Source organism: Belonocnema kinseyi, chromosome 6 (assembly GCF_010883055.1).
Source record: "Belonocnema kinseyi isolate 2016_QV_RU_SX_M_011 chromosome 6, B_treatae_v1, whole genome shotgun sequence".
NCBI classification, from domain to species: domain Eukaryota; kingdom Metazoa; phylum Arthropoda; class Insecta; order Hymenoptera; family Cynipidae; genus Belonocnema; species Belonocnema kinseyi.
In genome coordinates, this window is record NC_046662.1 from 55291943 (window position 1) to 55311115 (window position 19173).

The 19173-nt window shown below is 24.7% G+C and overlaps 1 protein-coding gene across 1 annotated transcript; it reads right to left on the bottom strand.

Moving 5' to 3' along the window:
- Positions 1 to 9354: 9354 nt before the first annotated feature.
- LOC117174993 lies at positions 9355 to 11964 on the bottom strand. Its single transcript, XM_033364479.1, has 3 exons — positions 11921 to 11964; positions 11669 to 11847; positions 9355 to 9774 (listed from the first exon to the last, which is right to left on the bottom strand). The coding sequence occupies exons 2-3, from the start codon at positions 11724 to 11726 to the stop codon at positions 9386 to 9388; spliced, it is 447 nt and encodes a 148-aa protein (XP_033220370.1). The 5' UTR covers positions 11727 to 11847; positions 11921 to 11964; the 3' UTR covers positions 9355 to 9385.
- Between the last annotated feature and the right edge of the window lie 7209 nt (positions 11965 to 19173).

The following is a 19173-nucleotide window of genomic DNA, read 5'->3' on the forward strand; positions in this document are numbered from 1 at the left end:
ATGTCTGGCGGGAATTGAATTGAAACCATTGAAACTGCGGACTGTTTGTGGCCTTCGAAAAGTCGATGCTCGGGTAGTGGGAGAAAAAGGGTCATTCCGCGCAAAATATTCCACATAATATTTTAATTTTTTATTTGGTAATGATAATTTTTCTTTATTATTTTGAGTAAAAACAATCTTGCAAATGTAAGAAAAATTCCTATAACCGGAACATTAAATAACTATCAAGAATAATACATTTAAAAATTTTTTATTTCAATCTGAATTTTTTAAAATCAATTTATACAAGATTCCATGTTAAAAGTGTTACAAAATTTAGATTCAAATCTTTGAATAATGATGGCTGAAGAAAATAAAAAATTGGTTAAAAAAATCAGGGAATTTTGAAATTTAATTTTTTGGCGACCCTGATATAATATTCTTGTTATTATTTTATTTGTCTTGTATTTATATTTATTTATTTTCATTTTTTCTCCTGGCTTATATTTTTACTGAAGAATTTTATTATTTTGTACAAAATTCTACAATTTTGCTAAACGTTCATCTTTTTTAATTTTTCTTGATTCAATTTTTTCAAATTCGTCTTTTTCGCTTGCGAATTTATCTGTTTGAGTAGAAATTATATATTTTCAGATAAAAATACAACTGTGGTAGGATTTTGAATGAAGATTTCTCATTTTATTTTAAAATCTATCTCTTTGGTTGGAAGGTGGTTTTTTTTACTTGAAAATTATTGTAACCACTTTTTCAAAACAAAAAAAAACAGGTTTTGGTTGAAGATGCGTTGAAAATTTATATATTTGGATAAAATTTGAACTATTTTATTAGAATTAGCTTTTTCAATTTAAAATTTAACTACATGTATTGCCATAAAACTAATTATTCAAACTTTTTTTTCATCTCTTTGATACAAAACCTGACTAATATGTTAAGTTTTTTCAACATTTATTTTTTAACTGAAAATGTTGCTTTAGTATTTCCGGTTAAAACTGTTTATTTTTAATCAAAAATTTATATTTATTGGTAGAAAACTAAGGTTCTTGGTTTCAAATTAGCAATATTTTTGTTAAAAATTCAACTGTTTGGTTACAGTTAATTGAAGATGGATTTTGGGTAAAAGTTAAACTAATTTGTGCAAAGTTTACTTTTTTATTAAAATGTTCATCGCTTTGGTTATAAATTTAACTAATTTGTCGAAAGTTTTTTTTTTACATTAATTTTTTATTTGAGAATGTAACTTTTTTATTTTTTGCTCAAGATTGATCATTTGTAGTTGAGAATTCATTTTTTTATAGAAAAATAATCTTCTTGGTTTAAGATTTTTTTTGTGGTGAAAATATATCTCTCTGTATGAAAAACAACTTTGTCGTTAAAATTTCAACCGTTTCACAGAAAATTCTATTATAAATATTAAAATTATTTAATATAAAAAAATAATTTAAAACTTAAATATTGATAAGTTATAAAAAAAATTTCATTTAAAGATACTTCTATGTCTTTATTAATAAAATTTGATAATTTAGTCAAAAAAATTAAATATTTATTACATTTTGTGTTGAAAATTCTACTTATTTGTTAAGAGTGTCGGTATTTTGATGAAATTTAAACTCTTTAGTTGAAAACTTTTATACTATTTCGTTAAAAATTAGTTTTCTTTGTTGTTAAAATGTCAACTGTTATATTTTTTGTTAAAAAATTGAATGTTTTCAAAAATTTAATCTTTTTGGCTTAATTTTTTTAAATTCAATTCTCTTCTAAAAAAAAAAATTATTTATCAGAAAAATCAGCTTTTAGATTTGAAATTCAAATCGATTGGTCATAGACAATGGAAAATTAAACAGGGAAAAATTACAGAATTTTGAAATTAAGGTTCTCCGGCCACCCTGATAAAATATTCTTATTAGTAATTAATTTTACTCTTATTTATATTTCCTTTTTTTTTATTTGATTGCTCCTGACGATTATAATTGAAGTTAAAAAACGTTTTAATTGGTTGTCAATTCAACTATTTTTGTTAAAAAATTCAATGTTTGTCCGAAAAATTCTTATCTTGGTTTTAAAAATTTCGCTGAAAATCTCTTTCTGGGTTGCAAAATGCAACTTCTTCTTTTTTTTTCTTTTTATTTGTTTGAAAATTCTTTTTTTTATTTTAAAAATTCATATATAGTGTATTAAAACTGATCTTTGTCAATTAAAGATTCAACTACTTTGGTTTAAAGTTAAATTAATTTGTTACAAATTTATTTTTATGGGTGACGGTTCATCTCTTTAGCTGGAAATTTAACCTTTTTGTTATAAAATCATTTTTTTTTTTAATTGGTCAGTTTTTGTAGAAAATTCATCTTTTGTGGTAGAAAACAAATCTTCTTGGTCTTAAATTCCCCTTTTTCAAATAAAAATGCAGCTGTTTGGTTGAAAATGAACTTTTTTTTGTTGAAATTGCATATTTACGGTTTGAAAACTCAACTGTTTCATATGTGTTTAGCTGGTTTTAAATTTAACTGTTTTGGCGAAAGTTTGATCTATTTTTGTTTTAAATTTAACTATTTCTTTGAAAATTCGTCATTTTGTATTGATAATTCATCTTTTATGAAAAAGTAATCTTTTTTATTTTATATAAATGAATAAGTTAAAAATGTTTAAATTTCCATTCGAAATTGTTTTATTCCTCTAATAGAAGTTCCCATGTTAAAAAATGTATTATTCATAAGAAAGAATGAAAAATTAGTTAGGGAATATTAAGGAAAATTTTGAGAATTTTAAAAATTAAATTTTGGGACCACATGCTTCTGGAAATAAATATTCACGATTGATAATTTCAAATTTTTTTCCTATAGCCCTTTTCAAACTAAAAAAGTCTACTTGCTTTTTAAATTCAGAATTGGATTTTATATCTGCTTGCATAATTTTTCCTGTTTTATGGTTCTTTTTGTTATTTCGCTCACGTTCCAGACTATTGAATTAAGCGGAAGCAAACACCAAGGACATTTTCACGTAATACGAAAAAACTAAGCAGAATTTGTTTCTTGTCTTTTTCCGTATTTCTCAATTTGTTTATATTCTAAATATTAATTATTTGAATGTAAATTTCTTTGCATTGCGGTAATTTTATGGACTGTGTAAATTTCCTGATCAATTACTTGCAGAAGACTGTACGTTAAATTGCCTTTATATATTTCATTTTATTATTTTTTATTTTATTTCCCCCAAAAACAAAGAAAAAATATTTTTACGTATTATTGTTAATTTTAGTCATTTCTGTCGTATTTTTATACAAAGTGTTACTAATGGAAAATTTGAATAATTCTCTTGACTTTTAAAACAATTTTTAATTGTTTAAATAAATGTAACTTATTTTAAAAAATTATTTATTCCCAAAAAATGTAAAAAATATCCACATTTTCTGATTGAAATCTAATTGTTGGTCATTGTTTGGAGTAATATTTTTTTTAAACATTATGTAGTTATTTAAACTATCCATTATTTTTTATTTAAAATCTTTCTAAAAATAGAGTTGGAGATGTACAATTTTTCTAAAGTTTCTATCCTATTAACCCTTTCTTAATTGCTTAAGAAAATATAATTTGTTTAAACAATTAAACTCTTTGATTCCAGAAGTTTGATATTTTCGTCACTTTCAATTTTTTCGTCAATTTCAAAATTGGCTTGTCTTGTGCTTTTTATTGCTCAAATGATTATAAATCAATTGTACTAATTGTACAAAGTTAACTAAAGTAATTTTTTTATTTATTATAAATTACCTAAAATATAAAACTTCGTCTTAAAAAATGTTGTTCAGAGAAAATTTTGAATAATTTGCATTATTGCATGTCCTTTTTCCATTCTGATCAAAGAAGGTATTAGATTTGTGTAAAATTTGACCCCCCCCCCCTTTTTTTTGTCAAATGTCCACATTTTGAGACCCTCTGAAACCGAAAAACAGGTTTTTACGAATGAGGCTGTATGTCTGCCTGTATGTATGTCTGTATTTCTGTATGTCTGTCTGTGAACACGATAACTTTCGAAAAACTTAATCTATTATATTGCCCTTTGGCACACTTGTTTAGTGTCCTAAACTAAAGGTCAAGTTCATTAGCCAGCCATTTTGGATGAAAATTCAAAAAGTGGGCACATTTTGAATATTTTTTAGACTACTTTTTTTCAAATTCCAAAATTCTCTGTACGTTTATTCATAGTATTCAAAAAGTTGAACAATTTATCCTAATGACTTTTTTTAAATTAAAAATTACCTGAGTTATAGCATTTTCAAAATCAAAAAAGCAACAAATTAAAATGAACATTTTGAGTTAAACAACGCATGATACGAAAAAAGTCAAGAAAAGAAAAGCGTTGCTTTTTAAAATACCTACAAGATCATAATAACAATTTTTTATAATTTGGGCGAAAAGTTCAAAACTTCAAATTTGATCGTACCAAAAATTTTTGAAACTACATTTTTTTAAGATTTAAAAATTCTATGTACGGTTGTTCATAGTTTTAAAAAACTCAAACAATTTATCTTTATGACGTTTTTCTATAAATAAAAAATCATCAGAGTTAGGGCATTTCTGAAGGCCCTACAGGATTATGATAACAACTTTTTTAATTTGGTGGAAAAGTTGAACATTCCAAATTTTATCCTACCAAAAAAAAAAAAACAAATTCCATTTTTTGGTTAAACTATGCAAGATACGAAAAAAATGAAAAAGTTCAAATTACACGCACTGGAAAAAACTACAAATTCATAATGAATCACTTTTCGACACAAGTTACGAAAAAATAAACAAACTAAATGTGTGGAAGACGGTACTCGGTACAGTAAAATGTGTAGTAAAAAATGGTTTGCCTAAATAAGATCTAAAAATTTGATTTTCACATTTCTTTGATAGGACAGATTTTTTTATAATTTAATCATATTAAAGGTTCTAAAAACATAAAGAATGTTATAATAAATACACTTTTATCATCGAAATTTTAATTAAGTCTTTTTATGATTTATTTCACACTGCGCTAAAAAATATATAAACCAACCATACTCAATTTAAAGGAAATGTAAAAAAATAATAATTAATTTTATAAACCATAACATAAGGCTTTTAGCAGAATTTGCTATTGCTCGAATTCATTCAATATCATGTTTAATTCAAAAAATACGATGTGAAAAATTTATTTTCGAAAAAATAATTGTTGCAGAAAATTATATTTGTTTGAACAATTAGAAAATTGTTCTTATATTTTTTCTATACACTACATGTTTAGAAAAATAATTGTATGTATTCTATTCTATTCTAAATTTTTAAAGTTATCGAAAAAAATGCTTGCGTCAATAAAAACTGATTAAACAAATAGAGACTTGTTAAAACTTAATAAAAATGTATAAAAATCATGTAATTATTTAACAAAAAGGAGAACAGGATACTCAGTATTTATAAAATTTGTAAATAAACGATAATTAATTATTTATATAATTACATAATATTAAAAAAAAAACTACTTCAAGCAATGAACAAATATGACATTTCAATCATAAAATACGATTATTTTTTATGTTTTTGGGAATAAATAATAATTCTGCATTTAATATACATATATTGGAACAATTACAACTTGTTTAGAAAGTCAAGGGAAATATTCGAATTGTACATTAGCAATTATTTCTAGTAAAAAGACGACAGCAATTACTACAAATTAACAATAATACCCTGGAGAATGAGTTTAATGTTTCGAGAATCCAAAATTTCCCCATGCCTAATTAGTGCATTTGTTTATTATATTTGTTTAAAATATAAACAATTATAATCCTACGAGAAAATTTTTTTAATACCATATTGATTCTATTTAAATTTCTTGAAATATAACTTGAAAAAACGTATAAATATGGGAAATCTTAAAAAACATTTTTTCAACATATAGTTTGTTTATAACATTTTTGTATGTTTATTGTTTAACATTGAAACATCTTTAAGTAATATCACTGCATATATATTAGGTGATTTCAACTATTTCCCTGTTATTGACGAGCACCGGGAACGTCAAACAAAAAAAATGTCTATTTTTTTCGTCATATTTGTTTATTTATAAAGAAATTTAAAAACAAATTAAAAAATCAGAATTGACTAATATTTGAATTTCAAAGAAAAAAATTAAGGTTATGTCAAAACCCTGACTTTCTAATATTTTTTGAACCTAGGATTCCGATTCAACGACCCCAAAAACATATAAGAAACTTGGTCTGACCCCAGGAGTCGAAAACACAATTTTGAGGTTTTTTAAGGTTATGTCAGAACCCTAACGTGCTGGGGTTTTTGGACCTCGGATTGTGATTCTTCGATCCCAAAAACTATAGTAAACATGATCTGACCGACAGAACAGGAAAGCGATTTTTTTGGTAATGCTGTGTAATTAATTAATTAATTATTTAATTAATATTATCAAAATATTATTTTATTCGTTACATTCTGTATGCGGCAACCCGACTCGCAATATTGTGCGTCAGGTTGCAGCGTAACCGTTAACTTTGCGCTGTCGCTAGGCACAAGAAGGGTTTTCTTGGTGTCTTTTTTGTATTTTAAAATGTATTGTTCTCGACTAATAACCCAATAATGTATATGTTCATTAAATTTCTTTAAAACATCATAGAATTTATCAACTAAGTATGGTTGGTAATTGAATTTTCATTAAATTCTCAATTAAAAGGACTGACATCGAGAAAAATAATAATTTTTCCGTCAACAGATGCCCGAATAATGCATTTGTTCATTAAATTTTTTTTAAAAAATATATAAAATTTATCAACCTATTATGAATTTTGTTGCAATCATCATGAAGTTCACAATTAAAAAGACGGACATCGAAAAAAAAACATTTTTTCCGTCCACAGATGCCCGAATAATGCATTTTTTTATCGAATTCATTTTAAAAAATCATTAAGTTGATCAAAAAATGATAAATTTTAATAAAGTTATCATGAAGTTCCTAATTAAAAAAGTTTACATAGAAAAAAATTTATTTTTATGTAGACAAATGCCTCGTTAATGCATTTGTTCACTAAATTTGTTTGAAGAAATCATAAAATTTAGCAGCTTCTTATTGATGTTGCTGAAACTGTCATGAAGTTCCCAACTGAAAAGAATGGCTTTGAAAAAACCGAATTTTTCTGCCGACAAATGCCCGAATAATTTATTTGTTCATAAAATTTTTGTTTGTTTATTGTCTAACATTGAAACATTTTAAAGTAATATCACTTAATGTAACTTAAGTGATTTCAACAATTTCCCTGTTATTGACGAGCACCGGGAACGTCAAACAGAAAAAATTGCTTTTTTTTTCGTCATATTTGGTTTTTGTAAAGAAATTGAAAACCTAATTAAAAAATTAGAATCGACTAATCTTTTAGAAATCTTATTAGCTTTTTTCCAAATTTTTGTTGGTCCAATCGGTGAATATTTGAAGACTACGTTATTTTGTACCAAAAAAGTCATTTTTTCCCCACTGCCACAGAGGTTAAAAAAATGTTCTCCCGTGAGATCAACATGGAATAATTTTTCTTTTCGTTAAAATGAGATTTACGTTTTCAAGTGATAATTATTATTTTTAAGGAAGTCTCTAATGAATAACTTCCACTGAATAAATATGAAGTTGAATTCCCCCCCCCCCCCCCCAAATGGAGCACCAAAAATAAGCTGAAATGCTCCCATTGACAATTCTTATTCGATAAGATCGTTTTTCTTTTAACTCATTGAAACGTACTTTTTTACATTTTAATCAGACAATAATTAGTCTTTGATTAAAATACTGAGATTCTTTTCAAGTATTTATCAATTATTTAAACAATTTCTTAAAGAATAATAGTAGATTTTGATGAAAATGGATTACAAAAACGGACTTTTAAAAAATAAGTTTGGTTAAGTGTATTGCTTGTCGTTAAATATTTAAATATTATACAAATTCTTTAAATAATTAATATTTTTTTCAACAATTTATTGCATTTTTCAAGAAAAGTTTGTTTTTTAGGTTGGAATGTTGTTTTTTTAGGTCTGGAATCTAAAATCAAGTTATCTTATCAATATTTTTAAAATTGTCCATCAATATAAAAAAATTGTTGAAACAAATATTAGTCGTTTTATGAAATAATATAACATTTGAATATTTAACGATAAAAGACACACTTTACCAAATTAAAAAACATCAAATTTCTTTATTTCATGTCCATAAAATGTAAAATGAAATTTCAATAAATTGTTTAAACAATTCGATTACTGTTTAAGAAAAAGATATACTCATATAATTGACAAACGACTGCGTCAATTACAGAAAAAGATAAATTTCAAACATTTACTCAAAAACAAAATTGTTTGATGAAATACGAAATTTGTTACATATGGATTAGTAATATTTATGTGGCATGGACATTCAAAAATAATCGACAAAGTTTACCGAGCTAGAAAATTAGAGTTTTCCACCTCTTTTTAAGAAAAGGTTACAAGTAAACATTAAAATTTAGGATGTTCCTTTTTTGTTTTTCAGATTGCAGTGGGAATATTTTGTAATGGTTGTCCAAATTTGGTCGTTAGATTCTTGATTCTATTTTCAGGATTTCTTCTCATTAAGTAAACATTAATTATTTAAACATGTTGTAAATTTTTAGAACAAAGATATTTATTTCTATAAATGGCAAATTTACCGTTTAAACGTAAAAAAGTTCCTTTTAATAAGTAAGTACGAACACAAAATTATTTAGTCATCTATAATTTTATTTAAGCTATTGAAAATTAGTTTGAAGATGCTTAGAAGCTTTTTACTTGTGGAATAAAAATAATGCATGGATAAAAAGGCGAAACATGGTTTACATGTGTCAAGTTTACGCATAATCGCAAATTTAGTTTTTTAGAGCATGTTTGTGGCTCCACAAGAGGGCGGGGGGCAAAAAATTCAAATTAACACAAATTAAACACAAATTTTCCCATGTTTTTATTATAACTCAAAACAAGGCTTGAGTTCGAGATTCAAGATGAGGTTCGAGGCGAGATTGGAGACAAGATTCGAGGCGAGATTCGTGGTAAGATTCCAAGCGAGATTCGAGGCGAAAGTAGAGGCGAGATTGGAGACAAAATTTAAGGCGTGATTCGAAACAAGATTCGAGGCGAGATTCGAGGTGAGATTCGAGGCCTGATTCGGGGCGAGATTAGAACCGAGATTCGAGAAAATATTCAAGACGAGGGGAGGCGAGATGATGAGATGAGATGAGGGGAAAAGTAGTATTGAAAAGTAGGAGATGAAAAAGATAGGAAGAAGTTATAAACAGCTTATTAGGCTAAGGAAACCTTTTTGTAGTCGTGTATCACCTGCTTTGACTAATTTTTATTATTGCACCTCTATTTTCTATTTATAAATGCTGAAATTTGTTATATTGGGATAATTGTGGATCTACAGTAGTTGGTTTTAATTCTATTTCAGCTGCTTTTGATCTTGTTGTAATCGTTTTTGGTTCTCTTGCAGCAGTTGCTAATTTTGTTGCTTTTCCATTTGCATCACTTATTGTTGGAGGAATTTCGAATTTGTTTTTGCTAGTACAGTCAGTGTATTCAGGCCAATCACAAAATTGTTTTGAGGGATTGAAATGAAATCTATTAATATGATCTATTTTTGGACATACTGCCAAATATTTTTCTCCTCTTCGACAAGAGTAGTACAATGCGCATTCGGTCTCGTGTGGTAGGCGGACAATTTCATTTTCTGAAATTATTTTTGGGCATTCTGATGAAATTCCATGTCCTGTCGTAAAACAAATATTTAAATCAATCAATTTTTATATACAAAAACTTTTTTTTTTTAATTGAACTTTTTCTGAAAAAGGATCTCCTTCGCTTCGCTGGGAATCGAACCACTAAACTTCCGATTGCCGGTCAGGTGCTTTTTCCCTTAAGCTACTAGAGTGATCGATAGAAGCATCATTTTTCAAGTAAGGAGAATATCTTTTTCTCAAAAACTGTAATTTTAAAAATGTTAATTATAGGCTCCATCTAGTCTGAAAGGACTTAAAAAATTTCTGTTATTCTCTGATGATAATACAAATTTTTTGAACAATTTGAGTTGTTACATCCGGCAAAATAATACGTGTATGTCTGAAAAAGGATTCTTCTTTTGACCTCTTAAGTAACTTAAAGGAAAAGTACCCGACCGGCAATTGGAAGTTTTCAGGTTTGATTCGCAGCAGAACGTAGGAGAAGATCTTCTTCAGAAAAACTGTAATTTAAAAAATGTATAATTAGTAGCTCTATCTAGTCTGAAAAAACGTTAAGAATTTCTGTTATTCTCTGATGATAGTACAGATTCCTTAAGAAAGTTATCTTTTTCATACAATTTAATATAAATAATTTTTTAACCTTATTTGCTTTATTTCTTAGAGAATCTAACATCATCCGGAAAAAAATCCCGAATGATAAAAAATACCGAAAATATAAGTACTGGTCTGGAAAATTTCCGAAATTTGGAGAAACCAGAAAAAAATAATACTGTCGATAATATTTAATAACGAAATAGAAATATTCCAAAAAATGAAAGTTAACTCGAAAGTTAATGGAACGCATATATTTGTATTTTTTCTATTTAGAATTTAAAACTTCAGTAATTAGGAATTTCTAGATTTTGCAATTCTTAATAAATTAATAATGTCGGAAATTTGAATGTTTGGATTTTAAAAATTTGGATCTTAAAATTTAAGTGATTATGTTATTTTATATTATTTGATAACTTCATCAATTCGGCATTTTCGGATTTTTCTAGTTTCGTTAACTTATAATTTAGGCATATTTCAATTTCTTTAATAAACAATTTCGGAAGCTTTTTGTTGGTAACCAGTAACAGGATAACTAATTATTTAGTTTGTGTTAAATATTAAATAGTATTAATAACTGTTCTATTATTTTTTGGAGCAACAAGAAAAAATTTACTTCAGCCCGGATTTGAAGCAGGAACGCCACTATACATGACTCGAGCGCTAACCAATTACGCCACCGAGGTTGTAATCGATCAGTTCTTGTTTGTTCTATATCACATGGTGACGTGAATCTACAATTTTCTACTACAAAGAATGAGAAAGCAGTATTCGACCCTATTTAATAGTTAACATAAAAAATAATACATTATTTTCTTTAACAAGATAACATTAGTGTTTAAATTTATATTATTATTCGGTTAACATTCTGCAAACTGAAGTAATTATTTGAAAAGTTTCACAGCGATCTACCGTAGCCTCGGTGGCGTAATTAGCTAACGCTTTACTTATATAGTGGCGTTGTCGGTTCAAATCCGGGCTGAGGTAAATTTTTTTCTTATTAAAAAAAAATAGTAATAGACCAGTAAAAAACACCATTTATTATTTATCATGAAAAAATGAATTTATTATCTTGTTAAAAAAATAAAATCATTGTTTAAATTATCTGTGGTAATAGAAATAGAGAAAAGAAACGAAAACTCGTTTTAGTTAAACGTCCGGAACTTTATTCCAATGTTAGACTGTCCGACTTTATTTCATTTGAACTTAATTAATTAACTTTTTTTATTTTATTAAATAAATTATTTCTAGTAAACTTGAATATAATTGTCACTATTCGTTTTAAATTACTGTAACAATAATAATTATTATTAATTATAATTAACCACTCACCAAAAGATTGAAAAATTGTCAGTTTCTCTAAAATTACAAAGAATAAGATGCACTTCATTTCACTAACTTGTCAATTATCTCACTAAGAGGTTACGAATGTCACGATTTTTATACCACTATCCACTCGGTGGGAAGAGCTAATACATCAGTTAGGTTTATCCCAACGGCAAGTATAAATTCTAAAAATAAAGCTTATATAAATAAGTTCTTTAAACTATGTATATTTATGTAAATATCAGTGTCTTGACTCACTTGGAAAAAGCTGGAAATGTCAGGAATTTTTTTTTAACCAGTGAATTTTTTTGAGAGCGTGCTTATTGTAATATAAAATTTAACTATTTAATTTAAAACACCTTTTTGGTTTAAAATTGATTTTTTACTTAAAATTTGACTTTTATATTTTTCGTTGGTTATTTTTCATTTCAAAATTCAACTATTTGGTTAAAAATGTACTATTTTTAAAGTTGTGATTACTTTTTTGAAAAATATTTTTTTGTGGGTAAACATAGATTTTGTAACTATTTTGCTTGAAAATTTGTTTCTTTGATTATAAATTAATTTTTTGAACTGAAAATTGAATTATCTTGTTTTTCGATTAGTTGAATATTTATGCATTTTATTTGACATTTGTCTTTTTTTTGTTTAAAATTAAACTGCTTCTGTTGAAGAGTTATAATTTTAATTGAAAATATATCTTTTCGTTCAAAAATTCTACTACTTGTTTTTAAAAGTTAAACTTTTTTACTGAAAATTGTTCTGAAAATTATCTATTTTGTTGAAAATTCGTGGTTTTTTGTTAGTTAATAATTATTTTTTGTTGAAATATAATTGTTTTAAATACAATTTAACTAATCCAGTTTTTTCTTGGTTCAAAATTAATTTTTTCTATCAAAAATTCGAATACTTTGTTCAAAGTTAAACTCGTTTGTAGAAAATTAATTTTTGTGGATAAATATTCATAATTTCAATCAAAAATTTATCTCTAAAATTGAAAATTTAGCTTCATGGTACAAAAATTAGTTTAAGGATTAATTTTTTGACTGAAAATTTAATTATTCAATTTTTGGTTTAAAATCTTGTTTATTTAGAATTTCGGGTATTTCGTTTGAAAAGCGTCCTCTTTTGGAAAAAATTAATTTCCTTTGTTTAAAATTCATCTATCAGGTAGAAAATTAAGCTTTTCCATATAAAGATTCATTACTTTAGTTAGAAAATCCCCTTTTTGTTTTAAAATTCGACTATTCTACTTGAAGGTTCCTCATTTTTATTGAAAAATTATCTATTGTAGTTAGAAATTTTATTCTATGCTTCAAAATTGAACTATTTTATTATAATTACGTTTTTTAGTTCAGGATTAATTATTTTAATTAAAAATTTATCTCTTGGTTTACAAAAATTAACTATTTTCTTGAAAATACGTTGTTTTTTTTCATTAAAAAGTAGTTTTGTTGTTGTTGGTCTTTGGTTAAAAATTCAAATTTGTTGACATTTTTTTTAGTTGAAAATTCCTTAATTTTTTTGAACATTTACATTATTTGGGTCTCAACATTCATCATTTTAATTAAAAATAAAGCTCTTTGTTTGAAAATTAATCTTTTACACTAAAACTGAACTATTTTCTTATATTTATGTATTTTTGTTCGAAATTCATTATTTTAATTAAAAATTTATTTCATGGTTTTAAAAAATTAACTATTTTGTTAAAATAAATTTTTGTTGTTGTTAAAAATTCGCCTTTTCTTTTTTTAATTCATTTTTTTTAACTAAAATGTTAAATAATATAGTTGAATATTATAAATATTTTTAATGCATTTTTTATGTAAAATATTAATATTTTTAATATGTAATGAATTTTCCAGTATATAAAGTTAAACTTAAAATTTTTCAGAATTATTATTCGAATTCCTGGACTTTAAAAACAACTTCAAAAAATGTTTAATTAAGTTTTTGGCACTATCTATTTTTATTGTCATTTTATGGTGATAATACATTTAAGAATATCTCGTGATATAATTTATGAACTCTTTATAATTTGAATATACTAACTACATCCGTAGAAATTTCTATATTATATGCAATAAACTTGTATTTTTCAAACGTATCTACTGGCTTTCACAACAATTAATTTAACATTTGGAAACTCTCGGTCAAACCTAAATGATTTATTCCATTTTGTAAATTTATCTTTGATTTTCTTCTTTAACATTCATTTTTTGATTCGTCTTTTTGGTAGAAAATTATTCTTGTTTGGAAATTCTTTTTTTTCATTAAATAATAAATGTTGGGTTTGTTAAAAGATCAACTATTGTGTCAATCAAATTTTTTTGGTTTAAATGGTTTAAAAATGGTTAAAAATGGTCAATTTTGTCGAAAATTATTTCTTTTTTATTGAAGACTATTTTTTTAACTGAATATAATTTAACTTCCATTTTTTTTGAAAATTTATATTTTTAGGTTTTTTGGGACTCCTTTTTCGGTTGCAATTTTTATTTTATTGAAAATTACACTATTCCATTTTTGGTTTCAAATCCATATTTTTTATTTGAAAATTTAAGCATATAATTAAACAAAGATATGTTTGTTAAAAATTCGTCTTTTTTGAAGAATATTGTTCTCCTTGTTCAAAAAATGATGAAAGTTTATCGATACTGTTAAAAAAATTTTAATTGAAAAGTTATTTTTTAATTGTACAATTGTGGTTTAAAAATTTAGCTACTTATTAAATACTTCTTTTTTTGCAAGGAAATTACAAAGAAATGTTTAATTCGTCTTTTTGGTAAGAAATTATTCTTTTTGTTTGAACATTCTTTTTTTTTAAATTAATTTTTTTTATTTGATATTTTAACTATTTTGGTGAAAATTATTTTTTTGTTGTAGTTGAAAATTAATTAAATAAAAATTTAAATATTTTATTTTCATTTTGAAATTTATGTTCTTGTTGACAAATAAACAATATGTTTAAAAATTTATGTATTTTATTGAAAATTCGTCTCTTTTCCTTGAAAATTAATGTTTTTAGGGATCGCCAACAAATTACGTAAGACGTTTTTCTTTCGTTTGAATAAAGACGAGCATAAAATTGCTGTGAAGTTGAGAAGGACACAACGATATAAACAAAAGAAAAACGTCTTACGTAATTTGTGGACGATCCCTTAGTTAAAAAATCGCATTTGAGTAAAAAAATAATTTCTTTGGTTAAAAATTTAAATATTCTTTCCTTTTACTTGAAAATGTTTTTTTTTTTTTTTTTAGTTGAAAATTTATTTATTTTTTCAAAGAATCTATTTCTTTGCTAGAAAGTTGCAATATTTTAATAAATATTGTTTTTTTGTTAAAAATTAAATTTTTAATTTATTAATTTAAGTATTTATACTTGAATTTTCATTTAAACATTTTTTCCCCAAATTTGTCTTCTTTGTAGAAAATTGTTTGATTGAAAATTTTTATTTTAATTAAAAAATCATTGGTCCGATTGAAAAATTAAATATTTTGTTGAATCTTCATTTTTTGGTTAAAAATTATTTATATTTTATATACTAAAAATTTACCTATCCTATTTTTAGCTGCAAAAATTTAACTAAGTGGTTGAATATTCATATATTTTGTTGAAAATTGGTCTTTTCAGTAGAATATTATTACTTTTGTTTGTCAAATCATTTATTTTATTGGAAAATTAAATATTTGGTTGAAAATTCATTGTTTTCCATTTAAAATTAATAAATTCTTTGCACTAAATTTTTTCTCAAACTTGATTACTAATCAAACGTGTTCTACTGTTAACACTGGTCTCATTTTTTACGGAATCTTTTTCAATTTTACATCCACAAATTAATTTTAAAATATGGAATATTAGGCCGAGTAAGGCAGTCGCTCCAATGTAAATCCAGAATTCAGATACAGTGCTTTTGGTATCTGATTTTTGAGAATTGGGAATATTCCATTCTCGTTCTCCGTTGCAGAAATTTTGGTAACAGACAGTTTTTATCGCAGCTTTGGCATATAATTTCTTATCAATGTAATTATCGTAACAATCATAGACATTTAATTCGTGGCCATTATCTAAAATTACGAAATCAAGAGAATATTTAGTAGACGTATCCAACAAAAAATTTAGATTAGAGATAATTTTATGTTATTATTATTATACTGTTCATTGTTTTTTTTTATTACTTATTTTAATTACTAACCTGTAATTTGTAGCTTTACACAACCAATTTTGCAAAAATTATTAACAACACTTGAATTATTATTAGATATCCAACATTCTGATTTTGGAAAATCACTATATGTGTCGTAAGTGAAATTACCAGAATGGCACCTAAAACACCATATGCCTTCACCTGTAAAATTAAAAAATAAAAGATCGAACAATTCTTAATTATTATTACTTTTTCATGTATTTACCTCTAATAATCAAGAGTTATTTTTTTCAATTTTCAATTGAATAGCGAAAAACGAGTTTTTAATTAAATTTCCTAATGACGAAATAAATAAAGAGTGAGAGAAGAGGATTTGATTGTTTGGGATCTCATTTTTCTTTCCTCTTTTTTATTTTTGTCAAAAAAAAAATACATTTTTTTCTTTTCTTTTTGTAGAATTTTTTAAAATCTTTTTTTAAATTGCAATGGGAATATTTTGTGGTATTTGTCAAAATTTTATCGTTGGATTCTTGGTTTTATTTCCAGGAATTGTGCGGACTAACTAAAAATATTGAACGTCAAATATGATTTTAAATTTGATTTTAATCTTATCTAAATTTCGTAAATTTAAATTTGATAAGTTATATTATACCAAGAAAAATTCACAATAATTAAACAATTTCAAATGGCTCACTTGTGGTGAAAAACGTGACAAAAAGTGCCAAAAATAATTTCAACTTCATAGCTTCGTAGTCGATCGTCACACTGAAAGTTCCGCTGTAGAGATTAGAACTCATATCTCTAAATATAGAGGATTCAAAGGAGGTGGTATATATACTAGGGTGCCGAAAAAAAATTTGAATTTTAAAATTAAAAAAAAAACAATTTTTTTCTTTTCGGGTAAAAATACTGCCGTAAACTTTATTTTCTTTTTCTTACAGTTTTTTATGTTTGGAAAAAATACGAATTATCTACACCATAAATATTTTAAATCGAAATTTCAAAATAAGTATTTTACCTCATGATCAGATTTATTTTAAAATGTTTTTGGGCAGTGATGATTGGCGATAAAAGGGAAAATTTTGATTTTCAATGGTTTTTTTGTTATTGGGAAATAATTCTGTTCTTAACATTTTGCCACCACGCTAGAATTTTTCAACTTATTTGCATTTATTCAGAGATAAGAGAATCTTAAATATTAATTAACTTTAAGTTTTGAAGGTTTTAAAATATTTCGAAAAATAATCTTTAAGCTTTTGAGATCATTTTTTTTAAATATTCAGGATTAAATTTTTCAACTGAACTATTTTAACAGGAATTTCCAATTTTTTTTTTAATTTTGATAATATTCGAACATATTATAAATCTTGACAAGATTTAAAAACATTAAAAACTAAATGTCGATTTTCAAAGATTTATTGGAAATAATTCTGTTCTTAATATTTTGTTACCACGCGAGAATTAAAAAAATTTTGCACTTTTAGGGAGATAAGAGAATCATAAAGATTTCTAGGGAAATCTTTGACGATTCCGGGTGTATTTTAAAAGATAAAATTTAAGTTTTTAAGGTATAAAAATATGTCGAAAAGGAATCTAGAAGATCTTGAGACAATTTTTAAAAATTTTCAGAATTTAAATTTTTGATAAAACTGAATTATTTTGAAAGGTGTTTGAAAGTTTTTAAACGATTCTAACATTATTTAAATATTTAGAAGATTTGAAATCATTTAGAATGAATGAAGAATTTGGAAGATTTCGAAATAAAATTTTGAAGCTTTTGAAAGTTTAGAAAGATTTAAAGACAATAATACAACTTTCTCAAGATTCTTGGGAAATTTTTAACTGATTTTTGTTTTGAAAAATTAATTTTATGAGAATTTGAGAAATTACCTAAATTGAATCTCGAAGATTTTCAATTAACTTGTAGAATTAAAAAAATTTATCGAAAATGTCTCTTTACATTAAAAAATATTTGAAAGGCTTAACGGTTTTTTAAAGATTCAAAAAAAAATCATTCAAAATTTGGAAAGATTCCGAGACATGTGAATTTTTAAAGACTTTGAAAAAAACTTGAAAGCTTTTTAAGAGACTTAAAATGTTTTAAAAAAATAAATAAGTTATCTAAAGGTTACCGGAAAATCTTAAATGACTTTATTTTGAAAAATCAATTTGTGAAGCAAATTGAAAAATGTATCAAACGTTTTTAATATTTTCTAAAAATTTTTTAAACTTCTGAAAATCTATTAATCTTTTTCACTTCTCCCAAACTTATATAATTCCTCAATACGTTTTAATCAAACTCCAATTTTTTCCAAAATTCATCTTTTCAGTTGAAAACGTAAAATTTGATTTTAAAAACTTTGCAAAAAAACCTGAAGTTTTTTCTTTTGGTGAAAAACTATGGTCATCAACTTTCAAATTTCAAATTTATAAAAATTTTTTAAAAATTCCATCATAATTTGAAAACATTAAAAATAAAATGTAGAATTTGGAAAATTTCTAAATAAAACTTTGAAGCTTTTTAAGAATGTAAAAAAGATTCTATAATCATAATTCAAAAATTGAGAAGATTGCGAGAAATGTAAATTTTTCATGATTAAAAAAAGAATGTCGAAGCTTTTAAAAAGTCTTGAAAGACTTCAAGAAACTGACGAACTTTTCTTAAGATTCCCGTGAGAATCTTAAATGAATTTATTTTGAAAAATTAATTTTTGAAGCAAATTAAAAAATATGACTTTTTAAAAATTTAAATTTCATATTTTCGGGGGCAAAACTTCAACTGTGTTGTAAAAAATTGGTAAAGAACGTTTCATCTTTTTTGTTTAACAATTCAGTTGGTTGAAACTTAAACTTTTTTTATTGAGGATTCAACTATTTTTTATTACAAATTTTATATGTGTTTTACATTTTCCATTAAGAATTTATCTTTTTTAGTTGAAAATTTAATTATTCGCTTAAATATTACCATTTTTTTCTGAAATTTTAGACATCTGAAATCTTCAAAAATCTTTTTAAATTTTCTCAATAATCTCAGAAAAATTATGTTTACATGTTCGCAAAAACCAATAATTAAATAAAGCTAAAAAGAAATTTATTCAAAAATTGTATTTTTTGTTAAATATTATTTTTCCTTAAAAATAAAAAACTACACTAGACTTTATGATGCTATTATTTAACTCCCTAAATTGATTTTTTTTTTAATTTTTGAAGATATTTTCAGGCTTAAGGTATGAAAATACGAATTTCTCCAATTCTGCACATTTGGAATTAAAAATTTATTGACTTTCAATATATATGTGTGTGTGTGTGTGTGGAGATGTGTGTGGAGAGATGTGTGTGTGTGTGTGTGTGTGTGTGTGTGTGTGT

Excerpts from the sequence above, each read along its gene's own strand:
- LOC117174993 (XM_033364479.1), bottom strand. The coding sequence starts at position 11,726 with ATGAAGTGCATCTTATTCTTTGTAATTTTAGAGAAACTGACAATTTTT. Across the intron at positions 9,775-11,668 it reads GACAATTTTTCAATCTTTTG|GACATGGAATTTCATCAGAA; the intron begins GTGAGTGGTTAA and ends GTTTTACGACAG.